This window comes from Eurosta solidaginis, chromosome 5 (genome assembly GCF_040869045.1).
Source record: "Eurosta solidaginis isolate ZX-2024a chromosome 5, ASM4086904v1, whole genome shotgun sequence".
Classification (NCBI taxonomy): Eukaryota; Metazoa; Arthropoda; class Insecta; order Diptera; family Tephritidae; genus Eurosta; species Eurosta solidaginis.
The window spans coordinates 264,253,731-264,277,826 of record NC_090323.1 but is presented as its reverse complement, the minus strand read 5'-3'; the positions used below and the strand labels follow the sequence as shown (position 1 = coordinate 264,277,826).

General features: G+C 37.3%; 1 protein-coding gene across 2 annotated transcripts in view; it reads left to right on the top strand.

Moving 5' to 3' along the window:
- Positions 1 to 24,096, top strand: part of Clk (circadian locomoter output cycles kaput protein Clock) — an 81,546-nt gene that overhangs the window by 45,809 nt on the left and 11,641 nt on the right. The window contains exons 2-3 of one of the 2 annotated variants that reach the window (XM_067790244.1): positions 296 to 1,076; positions 22,275 to 22,423. In XM_067790244.1, the coding sequence (XP_067646345.1) occupies positions 1,039 to 1,076; positions 22,275 to 22,423 (187 nt within the window). In that variant the 5' untranslated portion in view covers positions 296 to 1,038. The remainder of the gene's footprint in view (positions 1 to 295; positions 1,077 to 22,274; positions 22,424 to 24,096) is intronic. The other variant, XM_067790245.1, reaches the window with a different exon arrangement.

Below are 24,096 nucleotides of genomic sequence, written 5' to 3'. Positions count from 1 at the left end.
GCAGTACACGATTTCCTAATGGGCATGTGGCGGCACAAAGCTAAGCATGCGCATTGGTCAATGGCTTTTACGTAATTTGCACAAACGTAGCATACTCGCAGGCGGATAAACATAATGAATAGTAGCAAGGAAGATGTGTGCGAATGCATGTGCGTATGTGTGAATGTAGGTGCATTCTTTGTTAGGGGATTTCGCAAGGTTGCAATGATCAAAATTTTGCAAATGCCAATGGTTTAGTGTATGATGGCAATGTTTGAGTGCGTTCTATTGAATTTGTGTATGTATTTGAGTTAAGGACAATTTGTGGAGTCGTCTGAGTCAAAGCCGAACAGATTTAACTTTACACTTGTTGCATTCGGTCAAAATACGGCAGATGGAAAAAGCGATATCGAAATTGTGAAAAAAGTGAAAAAATACAATGAAATTTTTAATATTGATTGAAAGATTTAAATAAAAAATTATTCGTAAAGCAGAATATTAAAAAAGATTAAACCATCGATTTTTTGCGTTGACTACACAAAAAAAAAAAACATATGCCACGTTTATAATAAATTTTTTCATCTCCCTAAAGTTAGTGCTGACGTCAAGAAAAATGTTCGCGAAAAACGAATTGGAGATTTTTTTCAAAGTGGATATAACTTAAACAAATGCAAGTTTGGAAAAATAAGTTTAACGAAAAATTTATAAAAAGAAAAAAGCTGTAAAAAGTTACATAATACTTTGAAATTCTACGATAGCAGTGAAAAAATAAAATCAGTTACATAAAGAAAGCAAAAAGTGTGTGAAAATCAATTAATTTGCATTTACTCAGTGTTTAGTTTTATTAAAAAAACAAAAGTAGATAAATCCAAAGAAGTTTCCGTTAAAGCAAAATTATTGTAAGAAAAAATAAAAAAACCCCCCACGCAATTTTCTATGTAATTCACTTGAGACAGCGGAAAATTTTTTCGGCCTCATCGTGTTTTCGTTCGTCACTGCGATAACTTCGTTGGTGTAGCAGCCGCCATATTGAAATTGGATTACTTAACGCATTTTAAAATGGAGGACGAGAGTGACGACAAGGACGACACGAAAAGGTATGTCGCGAACAAACATACAATTTCATAATAATATTATTTAATGATTTGTTGCATCTTCCTTATTACGTAGCTGCGAGTAGACACCATGTGGTTGGTGAGAGAATTCTTAAAAGTGAAATAATTTGTAGCTTTGAATTTTCTTATAAAGTCATTCATTTGTTTAAAATTTGTTAATTGCAAAAAAAAAACTTCAAGTTGGGTTGAGTTATGGCACAATTATGATAGAAAATTAAAATAAAGCAGGAATCAATTTCAATATTTATTTTTTATACTCAGTTGAGCAGAGCTCACAGAGTATATTAACTTTGATTGGATAACGGTTGGTTGTACAGGTATAAAGGAATCGATATAGATATAGACTTCCATATATCAAAATCATCAGGATCGAAAAAAAATTTGATTGAGCCATGTCCGTCCGTCCGTCCGCCCGTTAACACGATAACTTGGGTAAATTTTGAGGTATCTTGATGAAATTTGGTACGTAGGTTCCTGAGCACTCATCTCAGATCGCTATTTAAAATGAACGATATCGGACTATAACCACGCCCACTTTTTCGATATCGAAAATTTCGAAAAACCGTGCGATAAAAAAGTACGATAATTCATTACCAAAGACGGATAAAGCAATGAAACTTGGTTGGTGAGTTGAACTTATAACGCAGAATAGAAAATTAGTAAAATCTTGGACAAAGGGCGTGGCACCGCCCACTTTTAAAAGAAGGTAATTTAAAAGTTTTTCAAGCTGTAATTTCGCAGTCGTTGGAGATATCATGATGAAATTTGGCAGGAACGTTACTCCTATTACTATATGTATGCTTAATAAAAATTATCAAAATCAGAGTACGACCGCGCCCACTTTAAAAAAAAAAATTTTTTTTAAGTCAAATTTTAACAAAAAATTTAATATCTTTACAGTATATAAGTAAATTATGTCAAGATTTAACTCCAGTAATGATATGGTGCAACAAAATACAAAAATAAAAGAAAATTTCAAAATGGGCGTGGCTCCGCCCTTTTTAATTTGATTTGTCTAGGATACTTTTAATGCCATAAGTCGAACAAAAATTTACCAATCCTTGACAAATTTGGTAGGGGCTTAGATTCTAAGACGATAACTGTTTTCTGTGAAAAAGGGCAAAATGGGTTGAAGCCACGCCCGGTTTGAATACACAGTCTGCCGTCTGTCCTTCCGCTCGGCCGTTAATACGATAACTTGAGCAAAAATCGATATATCTTTACTAAACTCAGTTCACGTACTTATTTGAACTCACTTTGTATTGGTATAAAAAATGGCCGAAATCTGACTATGACCACGCCCACTTTTTCGATATCGAAAATTACGAGAAATGAAAAAAATGCCATAATTCTATACCAAATATGAAAAAAGGGATGAAACATGGTAACTGGATTGGTTTATTCACGTAAAATATAACTTTAGAAAAAAACTTTGTAAAACGGGTGTGACACTTACCATATTAAGTGGAAGAAAATGAAAAAGTTCTGCAGGGCGAAATAAAAAACCCTTGAAATTTTGGCAGGAATACTGTTCGTGGTATTATATATATAAATAAATTAGCGGTATCCGACAGATGATGTTCTGGGTCACCCTGGTCCTCATTTTGGTCGATATCTGGAAAACGCTTTCACATATACAACTACCACCACTCCCTTTTAAAACCCTCATTAATACCTTTAATTTGATACCCATATCGTACAAACAAATTCTAGAGTCAGCCCTTGTTCACCTTTATGGCGATATCCCTAAATGGCGTCCACCTATAGAACTATGGCCTACTCCCTCATAAAATACTCTTTAATATCTTTCATTTGATACACATGTCATGCAAACACATTCCAGGGTTACCCTCGGTTCATTTTTGTACATGGTTATTTTCCCTTATGTTGTCACCACAGCTCTCAACTGAGTATGTAATGTTCGGTTACACCCGAACTTAACCTTCCTTACTTGTTTATTTTGGGTCGAAAAAGTTCATGTCAAAAAGTTGTCTGTGACATTTTATGATATCCCGGGCATAGTTTTAGCCCGAAACATGTATCCGTTTTATTTTTCGAACTTTTTTTCAAAAAATTTCACATATAAAATTTAGTTCGGCCTTTTATTTTTTAAGGACTGAATAAAATTCCGACCCTAAAATTATGGAATATCCAAATGAAACAAATTTTTAACCAACAGATTCTTCTAAATATCTAGATTTGAAACCTTAATGATCATTTGAAAGTTGTTGTTACTAATATCAGAATTTGTCATAGAAAAACTCAAACTCATTTTCATAGTAAATATTCACCTATTTTTTTACCACAAATTTTGTTACAATTGAGATATTGCCCTGAAATTCGATACACCGCTTTCTGTTGAAGCAAGAAGGCTTCTGTACGAAAGAATATCGTTTCATGTGGATGAAACTTTTTATAGTTATAGGGCCAGACTTTTATTATGTCATTAAAAAATAAAGGTCCGGATTTAACTTTTATTTTCGGACTTATAAAGTAAAAGTTCAGTTTTGATAATTTCATAGGTAATAAAAAATTACAAATTTTTCTTAAGGACTCTTATTATATAAGAAATAACGGTTTGGATCCGTGAAAAAAGAGCAATTTACAAAAATTTCCAGTACTTCCTTTAAATTAATAAATCAGGGAGCAGTGGAAGACTTGTCCTTTAACACAGACTTAATGTTGCTGAATTTTGATTTTGAGATTTTAAAAAAATAGCGCCACTACAGGACGTTTAATATTTCAAATCTACATAGGCGTTTAGTAATTGTTAATCAAAGTGGTTCCAGTGGTGAAACGCAGTTCTAAAATCTATAGCTTAAATGTATGCCTTAATAAATTGATACCGAGGTTCTAAACCTAGTATCAACTTTTTAATAATCTCGATCCGTACGGAACATAGCGTAATTTTTTTCTCGTTCTTTTTTTTTTTTTTTGGATTGTCGCGGTGAGAAAGATTTCAAATTTAGAGCTCATCGATATGTTTGTTAAAAATTTAATACAAGATTATCCCGTTTGGCACGAAATCTTTAAATATATCTTACCGGGCGCCACCTATCTGATTTAGTCCCTTACGTCTGAGGTATTTAAGTAGTCTAAATGCCACTGGCAAGTCCGAGGTCAAATCCTTAGATGACATGCATGACTAATACTTCCAAAGTATCAAATCACACTTACTTACTTGTTTGGCGCTTAGCCGTTTAAGCTCCTTCATTCGCATTACAAAACCTACACAGCTCAAAACTTTAGCTTAAATTTTAACCCATTTTTATACTCAGAGTGCTTTGCACACAGAGTATATTAACTTTGATTGGATAACGGTTGGTTGTACAGGTATAAAGGAATCGAGATAGATATAGACTTCCATATATCAAAACCATCAGTATCGAAAAAAAATTTGATTGAGCCATGTCCGTCCGTCCGTCTGTCCGTCTGCCCGTTAACACGATAAATTGAGTAAATATCGAGATATCTTCACTAAATTGGGTACCCGAGCTTATTTGTGCCCAGAATAGATTGGCAGTGAAAATGAGCGAAATCAGATGATAACCACGTCCACTTTTTATATATATAACATTTTGGAAAACAGAAAAAACCTGATTATTTAGAAAATAATACACCTAGAATGTTGAAATTTGACGTGTGCACTGATATTGAGACTCTTGATAAAAATTTGAAACAAATTTTTAAAATGGGCGTGGCACCGCCCACTTGTGATAAAATCAATTTTAAAAAAATCGTTAAACCTATCGTAACAAAATTCGGCATAGAGGTTGCCTTTACTATAAGGAATGCTTTGAAGGAAAATTAACGAAATCGGTTAAGGACCACGCCCACTTTTATATAAAAGATTTTTAAAAGGGTTGTAGACGAAAATAACAAGCTATATTTTAGCGAAAAGGAGCTTTGTATCAATAGAATTTTACTTTCTAAATTGAATTATAACATTAAATTAAACACTAAAATGAGGAAATGGGGAGACATTTTTTTTAAACGGCCGGTGCCACGTGTTATGTAGCAAAGTAATTTATCTGAAATGAAATGTACAATTGAAGCTCTCGCTGAGTATATAATGTTCATGTACACCCGAACTTAGACACCTTTACTTGTTGATAATAAATTCGTTTTTAATTTTATTCGGTTTAAATTTGAAACATTTTTGAACAATTAGTTTCTAAGTCTCAAAATTGCTTTAACCAAAACTAAATCATGATCATGTCAAACCAAAAAGTTAAAAAACTATAGAAATAGAAACTTGCAGAAACTTCAAGTTCAAAAGCAAAACCTAAAATTTACTGTTTAATATCGAAGTCGAAAAGTTTTATTTATGAAAATTACTGCAATTCACACATTCTTTTGCACCACAACTTTCTTATACATATGTTTTGTAATACAGATGTAAGCTTACTTACTTACTTAATTTGCGCTTAACCGTTTGAACGGTTATGGCCGTCCAACAAGGCGCGCCAGTCGCTTCTTCGCTCTGACAACTGGCGCCAGCTGGTCACACCAAGGGAGTTTAAATCGTTCTGCACATGGGTGGGTTCCGATAAAAATAGTTTCCCAGATGCAACCGCTCAGAAGGTATAGCGCACGACTATGATCCAGAGCTCTTCGATTCGAAAACTATGCGCGGGCAAAATTATTAGTTTTTTATACCTTTCATGAAAATGAAATGGTATATTAATTTCGTCACGAAACCCAAAATTGTAAGTCCTTAAAGGAAAATAGATAGACTCACCATTAAGTAAACCGAAATAATCAGGATGAAGAGCTGAGTTGATTTAGCCATGTCCGTCTGTCCGTCTGTTTGTTTGTATGCAAACTAGTCCCTCAATTTTTGAGATATCTTGATAAAATTAGGTGAGCGGGTGTATTTGGGTGTCCGATTAGACATTTGTCGGAACTGACCGGATCGGACCACTATAGCATATATCCTCCTTACAACCGATTTTTCAGAAAAAGAGGATTTTTGTCATATCTTACTCAATTTAACAGATTGAAGCTTCAAACTTCACCATATACTTTCGTATATTGCACGTATTGTTGTCTGTAAAAATGGATAAGATCGGTCGTATATATAGCATATATCCCCCACAAACGATTGTTCAGATAAGAAACTTTTCGTAATTACTGCCCCATTTTAAGACCTAGAGGCTTCGAATTTCAATGAATGCTTAGGTGTATAGCATATATTGTTGTCTGAAAATATCATAAAGATCGGTGGTATATATAGTATACATATGGTGGTATATATATAGTATATATTGTAACGAATTTACTGCAATTCCCCTGATTTGCAATCTTCTGCCAACGTTCGTATCGCTAAACTGTTGAATAAATACCTCCAATATTGAATAATGGAAAAATGGCTTTTATTAAAGTACTTCACAATAACACTTATACTTTGCAACGAATAGCTTGCTGATTGATAGCTCAAATGAAACTCATCTATTGCCCGACAGATAGCGTGCTTAACTGAAACTGCCCATAGCGCCTCTACCGCTGATGCTTTTATACTCTGTGATTTCCTCGTGGCATCTTCTAGGCGCTTCCAGAATTTACTTAGTTAGTTATAAATTTCTCAGCTCCAACTACAGATGTATAATTTTTATAGCTTCTCTCATACCCCATGCGCTTGTATGTGTGAGCGAAACTTCCACCATCACAATTGCATACCTTAAGGAGAATTTAAGATAAGATATCTGCATGTGCTTGTGCGTTGCTCTCAGCTGCGTGTACCTACGTATGTGTAGACATAATGATTGATCTATGGATATGCATGCAAGGCGCTGCTTAGCATCGGCTTAGAGATGGCAGCACCCCTTAGTTTTGCTAATATTCGTAACACTGCCTTCTACCTAAGTCTGATCGTCCCGATCAGACAAATCTCTCGATCGAAACGCTGCTAGCATCTCCAAATGAACCACCCTTCTTCTTCGTGGTTTCCCAATTGCTTGTATGCGGTAGATGGTGTCACTGATCTTCTTCACAACTTTGTACGGGCCTTCCCAACTGCACCGAAATTTGGACGGAACATCTTTCCGCCGGTGAGGGTTGTATAACAGTACCAAATCTCCCGCCAAGAAACCTTTCGAATTATTGTTCTCCTCGTACCTTTGTTTCATCGTACTACTCAATACCCTGGTTCGTTCTTTCACACCCTGTTGTTTGGCCAATGAACTACTGCGTAGAGCTTGCGCTTGACGGATTGGCTTCGCATAATCAGTATCGTTTCCACGTTTCACAACAGTAGTGCGCCCGGCCCGAAACTACCCTCGCATTCTTTCTGGAAAATTCATTCCTTCGTTTTTGTGCGTCATTTAGGAGTTGTCAAGTCCAGTGTTTCTCTCGCAGGTACTTTTGATTTCGGTTTATTTGGCCCATTCGATCCATCAACCTTTACCTTTGACTTTCGTGGTCTTTGTCGAGTCTTCTCCACCAGTACCCGATTACTGCTGAACCCTTTCTCCAAACTAAAGTTAAGTGGTATATCCTGGTTCTTATAGCGCATAATCTTCCTCCGCATATCGATCCTGATGTCATGGTCAACTAAGAAGTCCACTCCCAATATGACTTCATCAACAATCTCCGCCACAATGAATTTGTGTAGAACCATGACCTCTCCAATTAATACTTCACATACCACTTCTCCTTGGACTTGGTTATACTCGCCAGTGACCGTACGCAACCTTGCTCCAGGTAACGGTTTTACTCTCCTGTTGACCAAGTCAGATCGGATTAAGGAATGAGATGCGCCCGTATCTATAGTCAGTACACGCTCCTTCCCATCCAGCTTTCCCTCGACGGCAAGACTGCTCGATTTTCTTCCAATTTTCGACACAGATATCACAGGACATTAAAAAGCTGGGGCAAGTTTTCGTTCTTTACATCTGACACGCTCTTGCTCATCTCCTCCAACTTTGCGTTTACGGCCATCCACATTGTTGGAACTATTAGGATTGGTGTTGCAATAACGCGCAATATGCCCTGGCTTTCCACACTTAAAGCATTTGACTGCATCATTATTCGTCTGCTGCGTACCCTTCAATGCTTCCAAAATTGCGTCTACCCAGTCTGGCCTATCCACATCCACGCGATGAGCTTTGTACGCTGGCTTACTCAAAAGTGAGGCTGTTTCCTGAGTCAGTGCATGCGATACCGTTTCAGCAAATGTTAGTTTTGGATTCGCATATGTAGCCCGCTTCGTTTCCAAATCTCGTATGACAATTATGAAGCTCTGGATTTTTACCCTTTCAGTATATTCCACGGTGCGTCCGCATTTGCAAGATGAGCCAATCTTTTAATATCTGTAGCAAACTCCTGCAATGTCTCATTTGCTTCCTGGTAGCGGTTTTGCAACTCAATTTGGAATATCTGTTTTCTATGCTCGCTTCCATAACGTCGTTCTAAAGCAGCCATCAATGCTTCATAATTGTTCCGCCCTCCTTCGGGAATCGTCTGTAGGATATCGGCTGCTGGCCCCTTCAATGCCACGAAAAGTGCAGCAACTTTATCTTCAGCATTCCAGTTGTTCGCTGCCGACGTCTTCTCAAATTGGAGCTTAAATACCTGGAAAGGAACAGAACCATCAAACGTTGGGGATTTTACCTTCAGAGTAAATGTTGACGTTATTGGACGGTTCAATTGTAACTCCTGAATACGATATTTTAAAGCATCTATCTCGGCCTACATTTTATCTTCTCGACCACTGAACCCTTCCTGAAACTGCGTTAGTTTCTCGTCCATACCCGATTCTAGTTGTGCAGAGATCAGCGATGATACCTGTGCTGAAATTTGTGTCGACATTTCTGATATACGTGCCTCTTGTGCTTCAATTTTAGATGTTATTTCTGACGACATTTCTGGGACGCGTGCCTCCTGTGCCTCCATCTTGGATGTTATACGAGCCTCCTGTGATTCTAGTTGAGTTTCCATCTTGGATGTTACTGTCGACGTTTGTGCAGATATTGCAGCAAATATTGTGTTCAAGTCGGTGTTCGCCATTGTCTGCGGTGTTTCGTTTTCTCCTCAATTTTTGTTGTTGTCTCGTCGCCATCAAGATGAAAGACATACTCTTCCACGTTAATTCCTTCTGCTTCCATTGCCTCTCGTAGTCTTGCCTGAAGTTCGAGTTTATTGCCGGTTGTATTCAAGCCACGGGCGTCCAACTCCCTTTTCAGTTGCTGGATCCTTAATTCACTTAACTTCGCCATGTCCTTGTTGTGCTTTGCAACTCTGGAATTTATTCAACAATTCCTCTTCTGACACCAATTGAAACGAATTTTCTGCAATTCCCTTGATTTGCAATCTTCTGCCAACGTTCGTATCGCTAAACTGTTGAATAAATAACTCCAATATTGAAAAATGAAAAATGGCCTTTATTAAAGTACTTCACAATAACACTTATACTTTGCAACGAATAGCTTGCTTAATAACCAAACTGATTGATAGCGCAAATGAAACTGATCTATTGCCCGACAGATAGCGTGCTTAACTTAAATTGCCCATATTGCCTCTAACGCTGATGCTTTTATACTCTGTGATTTCCTCGTGGCATCTTCTTGGCGCTTCCAGAATTTACTTAGTTAGTTATAAATTTCTCAGCTACAACTACAGATGTATAATTTATATAGCTTCTCTCATACCCCATGCGCTTTTATGTGTGAGCGACACTTCCACCATCAAAATTGCATACCTTTAGGAGCATTTCAGATAAGATATCTGCATGTGCTTGTGCGTTACTCTCAGCTACGTGGACCTACGTATGTGTAGACATAATGATTGATCTATGGATATGCATGCAAGGCGCTGTTTAGTATCGGCTTAGAGATGGCAGCACCCCTTAGTTTTGCTAATATTCGTAACAATATATATAGTATATATATATATATTTTCGCAATTTTAGCCCCATTTTAACAGCTAGAAGCTTCAAATTTCACCGAATGCTTACATATGTAGCATATATTGTTGTCTGAAAAAATCATAGAGATCGGTTGTATATATAGTATATATCTCATACAACCGATTGTTCAGATAAGAAACTTTTCGCAATTTCTACCCCATTTTAACAGCTATAAGCTTCAAATTTCAGCGATTGCTTACGTATATAGTATATATTATTGTGTCAAAAATTATAGAGATCGGTGATATATATTGTAGCGAATTTACTTGCAAATCCTCTTATTTGCCCTTTTGCTAAGTTCGTATCACTAAACTGTTGAATAAATAACTCCAATATTGAATAATGGAAAAATGGCCTTTATTAAAGTACTTCACAATAACACTTATACTTTGCAACTAGCTGGCTTAATAACCAAATTGATAGCTTAATTGAAACTGACTTTCAAAATAATACTGCTATGGCTCGCTAGATAGCGTCTTAATCGAAACTGCTGGATAGCTCAAATCAAACTGAATTCCAGCGCCTCTACATTTGCTGACTTTTATACTCTCTGATTTCAACGGTTGCATCTTCTAGGCGCGTCCATTTCCAGAATCTACTAATTGCCATCAGCTCTTAAACTTCTCAGCTGTAACTACAATTGCACGATTTTATAGCTTCTCTCATTGCATACTTTCAGGAGTATCTCAGATATATGCATGTGTTTGTGCATTGACTCTCCGCTGCTCGTATACGTACATGGTACATATGTGTAGGAGCAATTATTGTTTCGTTTATGTAGATACATAATGATTGAATTATTGATGTGAATTCACGTCACTGCTTAGCATCGGCCTAGAGATGGCAGCACCCGTTAGTTTTGCTAATATTCGTAACAATATAATATATATATGATGGTATATATAGTATATATATATATATATTTTGCGATTTCGGCCCCATTTTAACAGCTAGAAGCTTCAAATTTCACCAAATACTTACGTGTATAGCATATATTGTTGTCTGGAAAAATCATTGAGATCGGTGGTATATATAGTATATATATCATACAACCGATTGTTCAGATAAGAAACTTAGCGCAATTTCTACCTCATTTTAACAGCTAGAAGCTTCAAATTTCACCAAATGCTTACGTGTATGGCATATATTGTTGTCTGGAAAAATAATTGAGATCGGTGGTATATATAGTACATATCTCATACAACCGATTGTTCAGATAAGAAACTTTGCGCAATTTCTACCTCATTTTAACAGCTAGAAGCTTCAAATTTCACCAAATACTTACGTGTATAGCATATATTTTTATCTGAAAAAATCATAGAGATCGGTGGTATATATATTATATACTTCATACAAACTGTCATTTTTGCCCCTTTTTTACGGCTAGAAGCTTCAAAATTCATCAAATTTCATCAAATAGTTACGTTTACGTCATATATTGTTGAGATACGTGATTCGTAGTCATAGCTTTTACACGCAGACCACAAAAAACCTGAAACTTTGCATCCTCACACAAAGTACCTACCTGTTTTTTATTTTATATTTATCTTAAAAATCGTTTAGGTATGTAGATCTGTTCACTATATATTTCTTATCTTATACATCCAATTGTTCGAAGATTACGAACGGTATAAGATTATTGTTCAGCCTCATTCATGAAAGGTATGAAGTCACAGCCGAAGACAGTCCCGTCCTTAATTGTTTTTTTTTTTTTTTTGGAAAAACAAGTGTAGACAAGTGTGTAGAAAACTATTATAACTTAAACTCTAAACCAAATTTGGTTTTGTAATATATTGTTACAATATTAGCAACACTAAGGGGTACTGCCATTTCTAAGCCGATGCTAAACAGTGATATCATGCACATCCATAGATCAATCATTATGTATCTACAATAAACGAATCAATAATTGCGTCTACACATAGGTACGTATACGAGCAGCGGAGAAGGAATGCAAAAACACATGCATATATATTATCTGAATTGCTCACAAGAGAGGGCAATCATTTGTGCAAGTATTACTCAAATGAGAAGTTATAACCGTAGTTGTGGCTGGCGATTTTGTAGCTGATTACTAGCTAGTAAGTTCTGGAATTGAAAAGCCTAGAAGTATGCAATGAGAAATCAAAAAGTATAAAAGGCGCGACAGTAGAGGCGAAAAATTAGTTTCATTTGAGCTATCAATCAGTTTGGTTATTAAGCAAGCTATTCGTTGCAAAGTATAAGTGTTATTGTGAAGTACTTTAATAAAGGCCATTTTTCCATTATTCGATATTGGAGTTATTTATTCAACAGTTTAGTGATTCGAACTTAGCAGAAGGGCAAATAAGAGGATTTGCAGTAAATTCGTTACAATTGGTGTCAGAAGAGGAATTGTTGAATAAATTCCAGAGGACAACAAGGACATGGCAAAGTTCAGTGAATTGAAGATCCAGCAACTGAAGAAGGATTGAATACAACCGGGATTAAACTCGAACTTCAGGCACGACAAAGAGAGGCAATGGAATTAGAAGGAATTGACGTGGAAGAGTATGTCTTTCATCTTGATGGCGATGAGACAACAAAATTGGAGGAGAAAAATGAAACACCGCAGACAATGGCGAACACAGACTTGAACATGATATTGGTTCCAATATCGGCACAAATGTCCGAAATGTCATCACAAATATCCACCAATATGTCATCAAGAAGAACAGAAGACATATATGGAATCCCAGGAGGACCGCATAACATCCAAGATTGAAAAACAAGTAGAATCGCAGGAGAACCTTATAACAGCGAAGATTGAATCACAGGAGACACGTATCTCAGAAATGTTGTCAGAAATAACATCTAAAATTGAAGCACAAGAGGCACGTATATCAGAAATGTCGACACAAAATTCAGCACAGGTATCATCGCAGATCTCTGCACAAATAAAATCGCGTATGGAAGAGAAACTAACGCAGTTTCAGGAAGAGTTCAGTGGTCGACAAGATAAAATGGAGGCCGAGATATATGCTTTAAAAGATCGTATTCAGGAGTTACAATTGAACCGTCCAATAACGTCAAAGTCTACTCTGAAGGTAAAATCCCCAACGTTTGATGGTTCTGTTCCTTTCCAGGTATTTAAGCTCCAATTTGAGAAGACGTCGGCGGCGAACAACTGGAATGCTGAAGATAAAGTTGCAGCTCTGCTCGTGGCATTGAAAGGACCAGCAGCCGAAATCCTACAGACGATTCCCGAAGGAGAGCGGAACATCTATTAAGCATATATGGCCGCTGTCGAGAGACCTTATGGAAGCGAGCATAGAAAACAAATATTCCAAATTGAGTTGCAAAACCGTCACCAAAGATTGAATGCGACTTTGCAGGAGTTTGCCACGGATGTTGAAAGATTGGCTCATCTCGCAAATTCTGACGCACCCGTGGAATACACCGAGAGGGTAAAAATCCAGAGTTTTATAAATGGCATACGGGGCGTGGAAACGAAGCGAGCTACATACGCAATCCCAAAGCTGACATTTGCTGAAACGGTATCATATGCATTGACTCAGGAAACAGCCTCCCTATTGAGTAAACTAGCATATAAGTCTCATCGTGTGGAAGTAGTAAGGCCAGAGTGGGTAGACACAATTTTGGAAGCACTGAAGGGATCACAACAGAAAAATTGCGGAATTATTAAATGTTTCAAGTGCGGCAACCCAGGTCATATTGCACGACATTGCAGCACCGGTCCCAATAGCTCCAACAATGTGGGTGGCCGTAAAGGCAGAGCTGAAGGAGATGAGCAAATCTCCAAGTCCGCTCAATCGTTAAACTAAAGCGAGTCAGCCGCAAGAGGCGACAGCTGGCTCCCTCAAATGAATGCCCCATAATCTCTATCTCGCAAATTGGAAGAAGGTCAAACAATCTTACTGTCGGAGGACATGTGGGTGGAAAGGAACGTTTACTGACTATAGATACGGGTGTATCTCATTCCATCATTCGAGCGGATTTAGTCAACAAGAAGATAAGACCATTGCGTGGAGCAAGATTGCGTACAGCCACTGGAGAAGACACCACGGTTCTGGGTGAAGTAGCATGTGAAGTCGCAATTGGGAACGTCACGGTAGTACACAATTTTATAGTGGCAGAGATTGTTGATGAAATCATAATTGGAGTGCACCTCTTAATCGATCAGGGCATCAAGATCGACATGCAAAGCAAGACGATGCGATATAAGAACATGGATGTACCACTTGATTTCGGCTACGAGAGAGGCTACAGCAGTAAACGAGTGCTGGTGGAAGAGAGTTAGCGAATACCACCAAAATCCGAAGCAGTAATCTGGGCAAAGGTTGATGGAGCTTGTGGGACAAACAAACTGTGGGGTTTCGAAGCAGCAAACAAATCAGCACCGAACATACTTTTAGGAAAAACCCTGGCTATGACAAAACAAGATGGACGTATTCCGGTAAGAGTACTCAATGAGTTCAAGTCACCACTCTAACTGACCAAAGGAGCTATTTTGGGAAAATTCTAAGAGGCTGAAGTAATTATTAACTGTGAACAGCTCCAGGAATACGTTTCATCTAGTAATACTAATCTTTCAAATGCCATCATGGCATGGACGGAGGGGCTAGAGGAAGCATATCAGAGTAAGGCAAAACAACTGCTCCCAAAGAACGCGAACATATTTGACCAGGATGGTTCCAAACCAGGCCGCACCAAATCATACAAGAAATGAGCGACAGCGGCGTCATCGAACCATCAGCTAGTCCATGGAGCTCACCGGTAGTACTTGTAAAGAAGAAGGATGGAAAAATGAGGTTTTGCGTGGACTACCGGAAGTTGAATGACGTAACGAAAAAGGATAGCTACCCATTGCCAAGAATTGACGACACTCTGGACTCGCTATCTGGTACGAAATGGTTTTCCACGCTGGACTTGAAAAGCGGCTACTGGTAAGTGGAGGTGAAGGAGGAAGATAAAGAGAAAACAGCCTTCAGTGTCGGTGATGGTCTTTGGCAATTTACAGTGATGCATGTTGGACTTTGTAATGCACCAGCTACTTTCGAGAGACTCATGGATCAGGTATTGAAAGGACTACATTGGAAAACATGCTTGGTGTACCTGGACGACATCATCGTATTGGGCAAGAACTTTGAAGAACATCTTAAAAACTTAGAGGAAGTTTTCCAGAGAATATCTGGCGCTGGTCTGAAGTTAAGTCCCAACAAGTGTGCGTTGTTTAAAAAGGAAGTAAATTATTTGGGTCACAAGGTAACGTCAGAAGGTATCCGTACAGCGAATGAAAAGATAGAGGCAGTAAAGGATTGGCCAAAACAACACAATCTGCATGAATTGAGAAGTTTCCTTGGGCTGTGCACATATTACCGCCGATTTATTGGCGCCGGTTGGCGGAGCGAAGGAGCGACTGGCGCGCCTTGTTGGACGGCCATAACCGTTTAGATGGTTAAGCGCCAATTAAGTAAGTAAGAAAGTTCAGTGGCCGACAGGAAAAAATTGAGGCCGAGGTAGAAGCTTTGAGAGGTCGTATACAGGAGTTGCAAATAAATCGCCCAGCAGTTTCAGCGAGTAATCCAAAGGTAAAGACACCATCCTTTGACAGTTATATTCCTTTCAAAGTCTTTAAGCTACAGTTTGAGAAGACGTCGGCAGTGAACAATTGGAATGCTGAAGATAAAGTTTCTGCACTGCTCGTGGCGTTGAAAGGGCCTCCAGCAGAAATCTTACAGACAATTCCAGAGTACGGACGGAACAGTTATGAAGCATTGATGGCCGCTGTCGAGAGACGTTATGGAAGCGAGCATAGAAAACAGATATACCAAATTGAGTTGCCAAACCGTTACCAAAAAGCGAATGAGACTTTGCAGGAGTTTGCGTGGGATGTGGAAGGATTGGCTCATCTCGCAAATGCAGACGCACCCGTGGAATATACTGAAAGAGTAAAGATTCAGAGATTTATAAATGGCATACGGGATGTCAAAACGAAGCGAGCTACATACGCAAACCCAAAACCTACACTCGAAGAAACGGCATCACATGCTCTGATTCAGGAAACAGCGTCGCTTCTGTGTAAGCGAGTTTTCAAAGCACGCCGTGTGGAAGTAGAAAGGCCAGACTAGGTGAACACAATATTGGAGGCGCTGAAGGGATCACAACAGAAAAATTACGGAGTTATGAAGTGTTTCAAGTGCGGTAACCCAGGCCACATTGCTCGTCATTGCAGCACCTGTCCTGGTAGTTCCAACTTTGCTGGTCGTAAACGCAAAGTTGGAGAAGATAAGCAAGAGCGAGTCAGATGTAGAGATCGAAAACTTGCCCCAGCTATTGAATGTCCTGAGATATATGTGTTCCAAATTGGAAGGAAATCAAGCAGTCTTACCGTCAGAGGAAATGTGGGTGGCAGGGAGCGTTTACTGACTGTAGATACGGGCGCATCTCATTCCTTAATCCGATCTGATTTGGTCAACAGGAGAACAAAGCTATTACCTGGAGCAAGGTTGCGTACGGTCACTAGCGAGTATAACCAAGTCCAACGAGAAGTGTTATGTGAGGTCTTAATTGGAAAGGTCACGATTCTACACAAATTCGTTGTGGCAGAGATTGTTGATGAAGTCATATTGGGAGTGGACTTCTTAGTTGACCACGACATCAGGATCGATGTGCATAGAAGGATTATGCGCTATAAGAACCAGGATATTGCACTTAACTTCAGTTTGGAGAATGGGTTCAGCAGTAAACGAGTGCTGGTGGAGGAGATTCAACAGAGACCACAAAAGTCAAAGAAAGTAAATCGGGCAAAGGTTGATGGAATTAATGGGCCAAACAAATCAAAACCCAAGATACCCGCGAGAAAAACGCTGTCATTGACAAACCCTAATGGAAGCACTAAGACAAAGGAGAGAATTTCCCAGAAAGAATGTAAGGATGGTACCAAGCCAGCGCGCACTACTGTTGTGAAGCATCAAGATGATACTGATGATGCAAAGTCAATCCGTTAAGATCAAGCTCTGCGAAGTAGTTCATTGGCCAAAGAACATAGTGTGAGGGAACGGTCCAGGATAATGAGTAGTAGGATGAAATACAAGTACGGCAAGAACTATAATTCGGAAGGTTTCTTGGAGGGAGATTTGGTACTGCTATACAACCCTCACTGGAGGAAAGGTGTTCCATCCAAATTTCGTTGCAGTTGGGAAGGCCCGTACAAAGTTGTGAAGAAGATCAGTGATACAATCTACCGCATACAAACCATTGGGAAACCACGAATTAGAAGGGTGTTTCATTTGGGTATGCTAGCAGCGGTTAGATCGAGAGATTTGTCTGATCGGAACGATCAGACTTAGGTGAAGGGCAGTGTGACGAATATTAGCAACACTTAGGCATACTATCATCTCTAAGCCGATACTAAGCAGTCACTTGTATATACATAAACAAACCAATAATTATGTCTAGACATATATACATACAAGAAGCGGAGAGATATGCACAAAAACACATGCATATATCTGAGACACTCACAAAAGTATGCAATCATTATTATTCAACTATACACGCGCATATTGCTATGCGATAAGCTATATACGTGCATCTGTATTTTATAGCTGGTAACTAAGCAGTAAATTCTAGAAGAAGAAACGCCTAGAAGTATGCGAACGAGGAAGATTATAAAAGCGGCAGAAGTAGTGTATTGTCATGAGTAGTCCGTATTCAGTTTGATTTAAGCACGCTATCAGTTGCGAAGTATAAGTGTTATTGTGAAGTATTTTCAAAGTAGTCTAATAAAGACCATTTTGCACTATTGAATATTGGAGTTATTTATTCAACAATTTAGCGATACGGACATTAGTAGAAGGTGTAAAATAAGTGGAGTTTCACAAAATTCGTTACAATATGATAGAGTGCCTAGAAGCGTTACCAGCTGTCGGACTATTATGAGAACGCATTATATATATTAGTTAAACAAAATTAAGTACAACATTCATTACATTATTCTGCAGCTTTTATGAAAGAAATTGAAAAAGAAAGTTAATGAAAAAAATGTGTAAAAAAATTTCCAAACTTATTAATTAATTGCGTTTTATCAGTATGAAGTGTCACGAAGTTATTGAAATTTGATATAATTGTGCTGGAATAAATGAAAAGAAGCTACAAATTAAGGCTGCTTGAAATTAATTTGACCACAACCACACAAAGAATATCGTCGGTAGAAGCAGGCCTAGTGCCGTACGCATTAGTTACATATATAATACCTCAGGATGATATTATCAAAGGCACGTAGAACAAAATAGAAACGAGCAAAACAAACAAATTACATATCAATTACAAATCGAAAACTACCGAAATGCCGGCAAACAACAAATTAATAAGAAAATATTTAAATTCCGATTGATATAATTAACACCAAAGCAATAATATTGCTTTAATTAAATTTATTCAATTAAATAGGCAAAATAATACCCAAACTAAGGACAGACATTTGTGTTATGTAATATGGGATTATAATAAAAAAGGGTGTGGGTACCAAGTACTTGTGAAGTTGAATGTGTAAACATAAAGTCAGTCATGACCGATACCGCATGGCTTATTATCACTCAGTTATCTGAGTGTTTTCGCATAGTCATCGGCTTCTTTTTTATCTCTTATGGGTTTATTATCGAAGGGTTACAGATGTGTCATCGATTTTTATTGAAGTTGTATCTTTATCAGTTTCATAACGAATTAAAGAATCTTTGATAATACGACTATAACAAATTGTTAATACTCCGATAACAAATCATTAACATTTCTATAACAAATCGATAGCTTTTTATTACCAAATCCATAACTTTTCGCTAGGATAACGAAAATTTTAGTTAAATAATATATGCCTTTTCCATAATAAGCCCACAACGCTTCGATAAAAAGTCGATAATTTTTCGATAAAAGTTCGATAGCTTTTTGATAACACATTGATAGCTGTTTGATAATGTATCCATAAATTTCAAATAAATAATTGATAGTGTTTCGATACATTTGATTACGATATTATGTATTTCGAATAGAAAATAAATTGATAGGCTTACGATTACAGACGAATAACGTTTCGCTAACCTATTGGTAACACTTCGATTAATGGATAACTTTTAGGTAGCAAATCTATGACTTTCTGATATTATATAGATAAGTTTTCGATAACTTATTGTTAACACTACGATAAGTCGATAACTTTTCCGTAACAAACAATAAATTTTCGATAACAATTCTACAATTTTTCGAAATTAGCTTTTCCATAAGAAATCGATAAATTTTCTGTAAGGCCCCAATAAAATTCCGTAAAAAGTCGATATTTCCTCGATTAAAACTTGGTCAAGCTTCGATAAATCGATGAAATTTCAATAACAAATTGGTTGCACTCCAATGAATCGATAACTTTTCTGGTAAAATATCTATAAATTTGCGATAAGTTATTCTTAACATTGCGATATGTCGATAACTTTTCAGTAACAAACCGATAATTTTTCGGTAAAAAGTACACGACTCTTTGACATTCCGTAAAAGGTCGATATTTCTTCGATTAAAACTTGGTCAAACTCCGATAAATCGATGAAATTTCAATAACAAATTGGTTGCACTCCAATCAATCGATAACTTTTCTGGTAAAATATCTATAAATTTGCGATAAGCTATTGTTAACATTGCGATATGTCGATAACTTTTCAGTAACAAACCGATAATTTTTCGGTAAAACGTCTCCTTCAATATTAATGGTTAAACTCCAATAAACCGATAACTTTTCAATGACAAATTAATAACAATCGGTAATTTTACAATAACAAACCGATAACTCGAAAAATATCAAACCCTTTTGTTATATTTAGCCAGTTTATAACATTTCGATAACAAATCGAAAACTCGTCGAACAAAGTTTCGACGGCAACTCAACTAAAATAAATCGATCATAAATCATAAAATAAATATCATTTCTACCACGTACATTGTTCCCTGTTTACGCAATAGTCTAGTGACAAGACTTACGCTTACTGTCTGTATTCCTCTAAACCGTTACCGGAAATGTTTACATATCAAAAAAATCTCAATTGATATGAACACAAAGTAGATACCAATAACAATAAAATAAAATATAAATGAACAATTGATCAGACATATGTACGTATGTATACTTTATTTGTTTGCTTGTCGCGCGGATTTTGTTGAAAAGGATAACAGTATGAAATACGATGAATGTGGGATAACATCACCTGAAAAAGAACAAATGTACACATACACACACACATATATGTACATACATATGAATTCTCGAAAGACGTCCCATTGTTAGTTCGCCAGCGTTTTGCTTGCCTATTTCATAATGTCGTAATATTTCAAGCGTATGGAAATTTTTCTATTTTGACATAAACTGTCAAATACAAACGGGCCGATCTATTGTAGCGAATTAAATGCAAACGACAACAACGCATCGCATTTGCCATTTCACCTGAAATAAAACTCATCCACACACCGACGGCCCGAAAGTGGCTGTTTATTTGCTTAAAAGGAAGTTACATATGCATATTTGTCCATACACCAACACAAGTGCGTACGTATGAATGTGAATGTGTGCATGGATTTAATATGAATTGTGGTAGTGATTGATGCAGCTTGCCAGTTTGAAAAGTAAACAAATTAAGAAACAACTACACGTACATATAATACAAATACTTATGATGTAAGTAAACTGATTTTTCCAGGGAACACTTGTGCGTATGCTTTTAATTATTTTTTTTTGGTATATATAGACGCAAATTAATGTCAAGCGAAACTGCATGCATTGTTACACAAATAGCTCTACTTTAAATCACATACCTATTTTTGGTTTATAATGGGGTAAAAAAAGTTATTTTTGGCAAAGTCTTCAAATGACAGGTCACAGCAAAAGACAGCTACATCTCAGCAAAAAAATAAAAATGCTGCCGTGGACTAAAAACCACCCACTTTTAAACCGTCACACCTTGTGACCGCATTTTATCTACGTGCAGGTCTGGGGCACCCATTGCAATACACGAACGGTTCTTTCAGAGCTGCAATTCGTTGTACAGAATTTAGAAGCTTACAGCTATTATTTTTCTGCCCACAACACAGATCCGTACAACATAGATATGGTGGTTCCCACCAGCAGCATCCGTTTGCTGTGTGTCCCTCGATGTGATGTTTGCCATCAACTCCTAAATAGCTGACTATTTAATGTAATATTTGTTATATTTAACGGCTGATTGTGGGTTCTGACTAACTTTTCCTTGCCAATCAACAAAAGCCGCTGCTTTTTCCATGTTTACGGGAACAATCTGTCCGGTGATAAATTTTTTTAATTGTTTTCAATAACTTCTATCTGGGCATGGGGACCTATTATTTGTTAAGCTTCTTGCAGCAAGTACGCACTTATAGTATTAGCATGAGATTTAATAAAACGCAAGAAAGGAAGTCTCCTTGATGACTCGTTCCTTCCCAATTCTAACGGAACTGAATGGTCAAAGAACTATTCTTCATGTCCACACTCTTCGTGAGTTTCGGGTGTCATTTTGCTACGGCGGAAAGATAAGTTTTTTGTACCCCAAAGACTACAGGCCCACGAGCTTAACATAATTTCTGCACAAAACGTTTGCGGTGAACTGTTCGTATGATGAATTTTACGTTGGGTGATTTACCGGAAAATTCATCCCGTGTACAATTTATACCACGGACATTTCATCCCTCGGATAATTCATCCCGCGGAAAATTCATCCACAAACTCTAGAAAGAATTGGAATCAGCAAGCTAAAATCGGCGCATCTCCCAAAGGTTGTACTTTAAGCGAGCAAACAAGATTGGGAGAGAATAAAATAATGCATGGCTCTAATTTTCTGGGGGATAAATTGACCACGTGATCAGTTCAGTTGGATGAACTGTACGTGGGATCAGTTGTTGCTAGGGCTCATTCAATATTACCTAATCCAACCTTACGAAGCTGATGCTCAGCATAAGTGGACAAAGCCTTATTAGCTTTCATTTCGCGCATGTATTTTCTTCTCCTGTTGGTGCATTGCCACTTTGGGCGGATATATGCGTAAGGTTTAAAATTTCTCAATTAAATGAGCCAATTTAGGGTGGTCGTGATTTTTTCTATATGCGATAGCTTTACAAGCAACAAAATTAAGTAAAATTTTGGCAAGGATTTCCAATAGTATTCTGAAAAAAGTTTCCATATGGAGTAAATCGAAAGAAATTTTTTTCGAACGCAGTCCTTAATATCTATTTTTCTCCTTTTATTCCAGAAAATCTCGAAATCTTAGCGAAAAGAAGCGACGAGATCAATTCAATTCGCTGGTGAATGATTTGAGTGCATTAATAACAACGTCGAATCGGAAAATGGACAAATCGACTGTGCTCAAGTCGACAATAGCATTTTTAAAACATCACAACGGTAAGTTTCACAAAAGCCAAAATAAACATCATTAGAAATGTTCGGCATATGGTTTCAAAGATAATTTCAAACAAGTAAGGAAAGATAAGTTCGGGTGTAACCGAACATTACATACTCAGCTGAGAGCTTTGGAGACAAAATAACGGAAAATCACCGTTTAGCAAAATGAACCTAGGGTAACCCTGGAATGTGTTTGTGTGACATGTGTATCAAATGAAAGGTGTTAATGATTATTTAAAACGTAGTGGGCCTTAGTTCTATAGGTGGACGCCTTTTCGAGTTATAGCAATAAGAGTGGACCAGGGGTGACTCTAGAATATGTTTGTACGATATGGGTATCAAATTAAAAGTATTAATGAGGGTTTTAAAAGGGAGTAGCCCTTAGTTGTATATGTGAAGGCGTTTTCGAGATATCGACCAAAATGTGGACCATGTTTCATCTCTTTTTTCATATTTGGTACAGAATTATGGCATTTTTTTAATTTTTCGTAATTTTCGATATCGGAAAAGAGGGCGTGGTCATAGTCGGATTACGGCCATATTTTATACCAAGATAAAGTGACTTCAGATAAGTACGTGAACTAAGTTTTTTGCGCAAGTTATCGTGCTAACGGCCGAGCGGAAGGACAGACGGTCGACTGTCTATAAAAACTGGGCGTGGCTTCAACCGATTTCGCCCATTTTCACAGAAAACAGTTATCGTCATAGAATCGATGCCCCTACCAAATTTCACAAGGATTGGTAAATTTTTGTTCGACCTATGGCATTAAGTGTTCTAGACGAATTAAATGAAAAAGGACAGAGCCACGCCCATTTTGAAATTTTATTTTATTTTTGTATTTTGTTGCACCATATCATTTCTGGAGTTGAATGTTGACATAATTTACTTATATACTGTAAAGATATAAAATTTTTTGTTAAAATTTGACTTAAACATTTTTTTTTAAATGTGGGCGTGTTCTTCATCGGATTTTGCTAATTTTTATTCAGCACACATATACTAATAGGGGTAACGTTACTGCCAAATTTCATCATGAAATCTTCAACGACTGCCAAATTACGGCTTGCAAAACTTTTAAATTACCTTTTTTGAAAAGTGGGCGGTGCCACGCCCGCTGTCCAAAATTTTACTAGTTTTCTATTTTGCGTCATAAGGTCAATGCACCTACCAAGTTTCATAGCTTTATCCTTCTTTGGTAATGAATTATCGCACTTTTTCGGTTTTTCGAAATTTTCGATATCGAAAAAGTGGGCGTGGTTGTAGGCCGATTTTGTTCATTTTAAATAGTGATCTGAGATGAACGTCCAGGAACCTACGTACCAAATTTCATCAAGATACCTCAAAATTTACTCAAGTTATCGTGTTTACAGAAGGAACGGACAGACGGGTGGACGGACAGACGGGAGGACGGACGGACGGGCATGGCTAAATGAATTTCTTTTATCACCCAGATCATTTTGATATATAGAAGTCTAAATATATCTCGATTAGTTTATGTCGTTACGGATTACCGTTATGCGAAAAAAGTTAATATACTCTGTGAGCTCTGCTCAGCTGAGTATAAAAAAGTGATATTTTTAAGCAACTGCAGAAAAAGGAAACAGCTCACTTCTACACTTTTATGTTGGTCCCTTTTGTTACGAACGTTGGAAATTCTTATAGCTTTGATAGC